Source organism: Salmo trutta, chromosome 37, assembly GCF_901001165.1.
Source record: "Salmo trutta chromosome 37, fSalTru1.1, whole genome shotgun sequence".
In the NCBI taxonomy this organism is placed as follows: domain Eukaryota; kingdom Metazoa; phylum Chordata; class Actinopteri; order Salmoniformes; family Salmonidae; genus Salmo; species Salmo trutta.
In genome coordinates this window covers 11,648,840-11,657,382 of record NC_042993.1, presented here as the reverse complement: position 1 = coordinate 11,657,382, position 8,543 = coordinate 11,648,840, and the positions used below count along the sequence as shown (strand labels likewise).

Below are 8,543 nucleotides of genomic sequence, written 5' to 3'. Positions count from 1 at the left end.
GGAAAAAGAGCAGAGAAGCGTTCAAAATGGATTTTTTTTTTTTGAAGACCCAAATATTGCCCTTGTCACGTGACAAGGGTTAATTCAATTTCCACATTCACTTCACTGTACTGGAAGCGGTTTGAGGTAAGTGGGTAACTGCTTGTTCGCTTGTGTACAATTCAGGTTTAGCTGTAACGTTAGTTCGCTAATTAGCTAATATCGTTTAAGACGTATGCCTACATATTTACCATATTGTTATGGCGGGGCAGTTGGTTTCTGTTAACTAAACGTGTCCGTAATATGCTAAATTCCTATTTCTCCGTTTGAATTGTTAGCCTGCCAGCTAATGTAGCTAGCTAGGTTATGTTATTCGAACTTGGTGGTGTTGGCTCAGCAAACCATTGAGGGAGAAGACTAAGGTAAATACACAGCTGACTGTTAAACCGTCTAGCAAGAACCTAAAACGGACCCCTAACCATTAAAAAAAAAAAAGGTAAAAAAAAATTCTTAACGGAAATATCGGTTTGGGTATCAGGCGTGTCTGTGTAGCCTTTAGCTAACAGGAGTTTCGCCAAGTCATATTTAGACAACTAATTTTGTATAAATGTAACATGTATATCGTCATAGGCATACTGTATACATCTAGCCATAGTACAACTATCGTTGCTTCACTTCGTGAAAATTAAGTTGTTTTTGGGGAATCTCGCAATCCTAATGACTGACTTGCGGTAGCTAGCTACCGTTAGCTGATATGGGCATCCTTATTACCGCTAGCTAACTTTAGGGCCTTGTTGGTTTGGGAGCCTATTTTAGCTAACGTTAGCGTCTTGAGCTGCTAGCTGTGTATGTTTTAACGTTATCTTATGTTTACCTTACTGCAAGCACATTTTAAAGCTAACAAATCAATTCATTGCGGGCACTTAGCTAGCTGTAGTTCATTAACGTTAGCTAACAGCTGGCTATGTAGTTAACTACTCAAAAACTTAGTTCGCAATTAACATCGAGTTAGCTGGCCAGCCATAAAGTCAGTGAACCCTTTTCCTTTTTAGCATTCAGTCCAAATAAGGGGGATTTAATTGAGATACGCCTGTGCACAATACTTAGTTATTGAAAATGTCTGTCATAACTTGTTATCTAGCTTGCAATGTGAGGATAACTATTAGCTATATTAAAGCCGATCTGGCTACATTACATATTCATTTACCTCCCTGGTTGGCTAACTTTACCATCCTTATATTTAAACTTTTCAGGACATCCAGTCTCCCACGATGGACTCAGACATACTGAATATTGAGGAAATAGTGATGGGGAAAGCGCCACCAGATCCCCCTGCAGAACTGACCACTGAGAAACCAGCAGAACACTTCAAACCCATTGCCTCCTTCAAAGCACCACCTCCACCCACCATTCAACCATGTGAGTTGGGTGGAAGTTTATTTATTTTTGTTGAAATTTAATAAAAATTATTTTTTTTATTGTAGAAAAGTATACTTACAAGAAGTATACAAACAAGACAATGATAACATGTTATGGGGTACAACAAATTACAGATTATACAAAGACCTTAACATGCACACATTGGGTGTCAGTTACTCTACTGTTTGAAGTTTTTGTAATGACTCACAGATAGGGCTGTTACGGTGACCGTATTACCGTCACACTGGCTGTCACGAGTCATGACTGCAGTCAAATTCCATGTGACTGTTTAGTCACCAAAGCCCCATACACTACCCACCATCGCGACCTGTACGCTCTCGTTGGTTGACCCTCGCATCATACTCGTCGCCAAACCCACTGGCTACAGGTTATCTACAAGTCTCTGCTAGGTAAAGCCCCGCCTTCTCTCAGCTCACTGGTCACCATAGCAGCACCCACTCGTAGCATGTGCTCCAGCAGGTATATCTCATTGGTCACCCCCAAAGCCAATTCCTCCTTTGGCCGCCTTTCCTTCCAGTTCTCTGCTGCCAATGACTGGAATGAACTGCAAAAATGTCTGAAGCTGGAGACTCATATCTCCCTCACTAGCTTTAAGCACCAGCTGTCAGAGCAGCTCACAGATTACTGCACCTGTACATAGCCCATCTGTAAACGGCCCATCTACCTACCTCATTCCCATACTGTATTTATTTATCTTGCTCCTTTGCACCCCAGTATCTCTACTTGCACATTCATCTTCTGCATATCTACCATTCCAGTGTTTAATTGCTATATTGTAATTACTTCGCCACCATGGCCAATTTATTGCCATAACTTACCTCATTTGCACTCACTGTATATAGACTTTTTGTTTTCTTCTGTTCTACTGTATTATTGACTGTGTTTTGTTTATTCCATGTGTAACTATGTTGTATGTGTCGAATTGCTAATCTTTATCTTGGCCAGGTCGCAGTTGCAAATGAGAACTTGTTCTCAACTAGCCTACCTGGTTAAATAAAGGCGTAAAAAAAAAAAGTCACTAATTAGCCTTCTCCTAGCTCTGATGCTGCTGATGGTCATTAGTAGCCAACCAAACCTGCTAACTGCATGCTACTCAGCACCCTATTGTCCCTCTTATCACTCTGATACCCATGCAAATGTTATCGAAAATGTTATCAAAATCTTCATGAGAGCTCATGTTGCGCAACATTTCTATAGGCTATGCAATTGTGTGAGAAAACAGAGTGATGGTCTCTATTTAAAAAGAGGATCCCATCAGCATTCTATATGCAAGGCCTACTGTATTTATTTCTCAATTTTTCTAATATTTAGCACATTGCTTCGCTTTACAACAGGAATATAGCCTACCTGGCTGGCATGAGAATGAACCATAGGAAAAGCATCCTATATGTAAAGATGAGATTAAATCAAGAATAGTCTGATGGGTGACAATATTAGCATATCACTTGTGAATGATACCCAGGTTAAGACAAGAAACTGCATGCTTGTTTTTGCAACTTTTTCAAATCACAGTCACAAACCTCATGTAGCCTACCCCATAGGCCTCAATGTTTTGATAAGGTTCGTATCACAACTAAAGTGGCCAAATAACTGCTTAAAATGAAGCACATTAATCCACTTTACAACGGGTGTAGAGCTTAACTGGCATAAATACACCGCGTGTAATATCCTTTCTATTTCATTCAGCTATGTTCAATTGTATTCGTCATACTATAAAATCACGCCATGGAATTCTAAGCAAATGTCTGCAAAATGAACTAGTGTAGACCACAGCCATATGGCATAGCCAGATCAGGGCCTAACATAAGCACAACTGAGTATGCTATTCTGTTCTTTTGAACTAGACTAGATTTTCTTCATATGTTTCTTTAGACCTGTCTAAGATAAATTGTGGTTTTGTGATATTACATGGATTTGCTGGACTTTTTTTATTTTCATGCAGACCTTTGGAACATCTACATCAGTGGCTTGTAGGCTTAGAAGACAGATGCTAAATGTGTTTGTTAATTACTGAGACCTTTGGTTATTTGCTTGACAATCACCGTCTGACAAAATGTAATGACCGCCACAGCCCTACTCATAGACAAATACAGATTTTCTTTGGTTTCAATTAAATCAATCTGGTAGGTAGGGAAGGCAATGCATTTTCAGTTGTCATATCGCTGACCCCCTCTTCTCACAGACCAGCATGAGAATCTGCAGTGCTTCCAGTGCTTCATCACCTTCTGTAACTCCAAAGCCAAGGAGAGGCACATGAAGAAGAGCCATCGTGAGGAGTACAAGCAGCAGCTCCAGCAGGTATGCTACTACACAACCTGCCTAACAATCAAAACACTTTCTAGAAAGTATTAACTACGGAAACCCTGTTTTTACCTTAAACAGTTTTCTGTCATATATAAAGCTTCAGACCAACATAACAATACTTATTTCCAGACTAGGCCAGTGGGAATTTGCGCCACCCCCCAATTTAGCAAATGCGTTCATAAATTGTATTTTCTTCCCAGGGAGATACTCTGTTCACTTGCTATGTGTGTGACCGTACCTTTCCGTCCTCGGAGGAGCTGACCCAGCACCAGGGCTCACACAACAAGGAGGACAAGCCCTTCAAGTGTCCCCACTGCCAGGAGAGCTTCCGTACCTTCTCTGAGGTGAGTGCAGAACAGTGACACAGGTTCTGAACCAATATATGTTTAGTGTAACACTGCTTGAATAGCTTGAAATGAACTCGCAAAGTGTCAGACTCAAGGTCTCAACATAATAAATAAATGTGTTTTATTGTCCGATACACCAGATAGGTGAAGTGTGTTGTTTTACAGGGTCAGCCATAGTATGGAGCCCCTGGAGAAAATAAGGGTTAAGTGCCTTGCTCAAGGGCATATTGACAGTTTTCACCTTGTCTGCTCGGGTATTTGAATCGGCAACCTTTTACTTACTGGCCCAACACTCTAACCACTAGGCTACCTGCCACCCAGGCTACATTAACGCTTGCCCAGGGCAATACATTTTTTTTCCCCAAGCAAGCAGATTATCGATTTAAATTGTTCAAATGGACAAGTAAAAAAATCACTGTCAAACAGTTAGACTACTCTGATCAGACTTGGATAAAAGTGTCCTCCGGATGTCATGTGGTGTTCACTGTCCTCCCAATCTATGCAGAGTGCATCGGAGTGTAATTATTGTAGTCCTGTGTTGACAGATATGAGGGGTCTTTCAATCATGCAGTCGCGAGATGTGTTTTTTTGGTCAAAGTGCATATTTGTTGATTGCTAGTTAGTAAGTTATTTGCCCAGTTATAACTCATTTTTGGTCAGCAATGAAAATCCTGGAAAAGTCATGGTGCGTACATCGCCTGTGCGTGTGTCAGTGGGCTGTTGCCATAGACATTTGCGCTGCAGGTAAAATAATGACATACAACAGACTAACTAATTGCCAATTCAAAACATTGTGTAGTTTGGCTGGTTCTCACTAGCTAACTGTTTAGCTATTAGCATGTATTAATGTTCGATGTCCTAAAATAACTTTCCACTGCCATTCTTGTATAACTGCAAATGGCCGACAGTTCAGTTGATACGGGTGCGCAGTGGATGAAACCAATGCTTCCTACTCCGGTTGTAATACTGTCTCTCAAGCTCAAAATTGGATAGGATTCTCTATTTAATACTGGCCATAAAATTCTGACCAGGTTTTAAAAAACTTTAAAAAAAGCACGTTTTTAGAATAGCCTAATTGACGAGTAACTCCTATGCTGTCAACATCTCCCCAGAACACTGAATATTTTAACCTTAAAAATAGTTAAACATCTTAGTTAGCTACTTCTCCCACCTTAGCCATTTGATCCCTGGTACATTGAGTGAGGGAATTATTTTATAAAGATATCAAAAAGTATTTGGTTGTAATTGTAATATTGCAAGGTGGCAAACTATTCTCCTGGAGAGCTACTTGATAGTGCAGGCTTTTGCTCCAGCCCTGTTCGAACACACCACATTGTAAAACATCAGCTGCTAAACAGGACCTTGACTCTGGTGTGTTTGACCAGGGTTGGATCAAAAGCCTGCACACCCAGTAGCTCTCCAGATGGCGGGTTGATGGACCGTATTTTATACAGTAGCCTTTTTATATCAGTGCAGTATTTTACTTTCTGGGGGGTTATGTGCCTTGCTCAAGGCCACTAGGAGGAGATGTGGTACATGGGATCAGAGACCAGCAGCCTTCTATTATCAATACCAGTGATAATACATTTGGTGGTTCCTTGCAACACAGTTTTCAGTCACCTTTTTGGCCCATGGTGTTAGTTAATGTCAATCACTGGACTCTTCCCTCAGCCTTGACTCACGTGTCTGTTCTCTCTCTGCCCCCCTCAGCTGACGACCCACAGGAGACAGGTCTGTCCAGAGAGGCAATTTGTGTGTAAGGACTGCAGTGAGACCTTCCGCAGCCCTGCCTTCCTTCGTACCCACCGCCTGGCCCAGCACCCCCGTCCAGAGGCAGAGGTGGAAGAGCCAGATGACCCTACCAAGACCCATCGCTGTGGGAAGTGCAACCGGGGCTTCGAGACAGAGTCTGAGCTAATAATGCACCAGGAGAACCACGCCGGTGACCAGCACTGCAACGGCAGCGCCTCGCCCGCCAAGAAGCGCGGACGGCCCTTTAAAGCCGAGGACTCAACAGTCGGAGGGAAGAAGAGAAAGAAGAAGGAAGAGGGCACAGAGGAGGCTGAGACTGGAAACAATGCCGAGGAGGCTGCAGCAGCTCCGGCTGACACCAAGGGGAAAGCAGGAGGCGGTGGCAGGCGGGGCCGTCCTAAAGCAGCAGTAGGCGAGGAGGCCAGAGAAGACCACAGTGAAGCCCCAGCAGAGGAGAAGAAACCCAAAGCGGCTCCCGCTTTGCCCAAGCAACACCCCTGCCCTGAGTGTGAGCTCACCTTCCCTGCCCTAGCCCAGCTCCGCACCCACAAGAAGGAAAAGCACATCCCACGTAAGGCCCACCCCTGCGAGGAGTGTGAGGAGAGCTTTGCCCGTCCCGAGCAGCTAGAAGCCCACAAGAACCGGGCACACATCAAGGGGCGTTACGCCTGCCCTACCTGTGGCAAGAGCTTTGGCCGAGAGAGCAACCTGAAGGGCCACCAGCAGAGCAGCCACCCAGAGGAGGAGGAGAAGCAAGAGGCAGCGGGCCGCAGCAAGAGATAATTCCGAATGGGGAAGGGGCGATTTTCTGTAAAGTGATTGGGGAGGGGGGACGAAGAATCAAAGGGATTTTAAAGAATTTGAATTTGGTCAAGGGTTTTTGTTGGTTTGAGGTTGGGTGTGAAATTTAGATCCTAAGTTTGAAGTGTTTTTAGAATGTGAGAAAGACAGGTGAGGAATTTCTTGCAGGATTTTTAACAGGTGAGCTAAGGCGTCCCACTGATTGTTCAGCATTTGCCATTTTTGGATTGTTAGGATGTTCAAGGCACACATCACACTTGGAGTGACTGACTTACTAACCAAAAGATGTAAGCTGTTGTTAAACCCATCTTTTATACACCTGTCTTATCTGGACTAAGAACAACAATTAATTAGTTTTGGGCATCATGTTTGTTCCCTTTGTTTTGATTAATATCTTTAAATGATTATCATAATTGAGTTACTGTTTTTACATTATTTTTAGAGGTGTATGTAAAATGCTTTTCATGCTGTCTGACAAATGGAGCTTTTCTTGTTTTATGATTTTTATATTGCTAAGTATGTGTTCTGTAGTAGCAGATGAAATGCAACTACTGTGCATTTTATAAAACCTGTTGGGGATATTTACTTTTTGAAAGATTCTTGTGATAAGTGAACATGGATTGGAATGTTTGGGAGTTATATAACGTCTCTTAGAAATTGCATCTATTTATATACGGTTTCTGGTGCATTGTAATGCCACACTGTTTCAATTCTGATTAACTCCTAAATTATACTGCTATTGTTAAATGCGCAGGGTATAAAAAATATCAATGTATTTATCCTCTTAAGTTTGTTTGGTTTAGGCCCAATGGTTCTTCTTTGGTGTCATGCATGGATTTTAACTTGTCATCCTAAACAATGGTTGTAATGAAGACTAATAGTCAGACTCAAATTAAGATAATCCTGCCACCAGCTACACCTTGTCACCTGTATTTTTGATTTGTTATACTTAATTTAAATGTCATAGATATTCTAATGAACTTTCCATAAAGGATTTGCTTAAAGTTTGGCATGATGACGAAATGACCAGAGGCCTGAATGGACGTGTTCTTGTTTTCAATATTCTCCCCATGTAATATGCCTGGACACTCTGCCAATATGTAATAAAGGTGCCCCAGGGGCTGCTACAGAATGACACATTTGTCTCTATGCCTTTCAATGTGTCCTTCATTACCCAACATGTTCTATTAATTGTGCTTTGTGATGTCACCTGCTATTGCCTAGCAGCTGTAACTACAGATGATCGATTAACTTCAGAATTAAAACATTCTAAAAGGTAGTAAGTAGGCCCCCAAAAAATCACTTACCATAGGTAAATCAATGGGAGGCCAATCTTTCTGTGGACAATCCCAAACGTAATCCCTCACCAGCGCAGGTAATTGAATAAGTGGACAGGCTATTTGTAGAGTGATAGATAAATGAAATATAGGGTTTTAGCTGTTGCCCAAGGAATTATTAGGACTACAACGGATGCCCTGTACCGATAGCAAGATGAACATAATTTAGTTTACTTCACCCTTTGCTGTTTAAAAGAAGTATTGCGTTTCTAAAATGACTTACCTTTTGAGTTTTGGCCTATGCTTTTTTGTATTATCAAAACAAATCTAAGCTTAAAGTATCTTGTGAGCTTGCTGATTTCTAAAACAGTTTCCTACACACATAGTTGCTGTCTTTATATTGGAACCACTGCTTATTATATAGCTATTAAAAACGTAAACCTACAATTTACTGAACTTTCTTATCCAGTTGATCTCACCTGATTAATTTGGTCCCCTGTTTCACGTGTTCTCAATCACCCAGCTTCAATACCATATTCGATCTGAGGGTGGATACATTTAGAGATGCCACCAAAAAACAGGGAGACCTGGGTTTGATCTTACAGGTATTTTGCATCTTTATTGCACAGCTCTCCTGTCTTCA

General features: G+C 41.7%; 1 protein-coding gene across 3 annotated transcripts; it reads left to right on the top strand.

Annotated features, from left to right (window-relative positions):
- Positions 1-50: 50 nt before the first annotated feature.
- On the top strand, positions 51-7,760 carry znf576.2 (zinc finger protein 576, tandem duplicate 2). 3 transcript variants are annotated; one of them, XM_029737753.1, is made up of 5 exons: positions 51-126; positions 1,233-1,398; positions 3,602-3,717; positions 3,924-4,067; positions 5,781-7,760. In XM_029737753.1, the coding sequence occupies exons 2-5, from the start codon at positions 1,251-1,253 to the stop codon at positions 6,603-6,605; spliced, it is 1,233 nt and encodes a 410-aa protein (XP_029593613.1). In that variant the 5' UTR covers positions 51-126; positions 1,233-1,250; the 3' UTR covers positions 6,606-7,760. The 3 variants fall into 3 exon arrangements, with proteins under 3 accessions (XP_029593613.1, XP_029593614.1, XP_029593612.1); XM_029737754.1 differs by lacking the exon at positions 51-126 and adding an exon at positions 133-401; XM_029737752.1 differs by lacking the exon at positions 51-126 and adding an exon at positions 133-475.
- Positions 7,761-8,543: the final 783 nt, after the last annotated feature.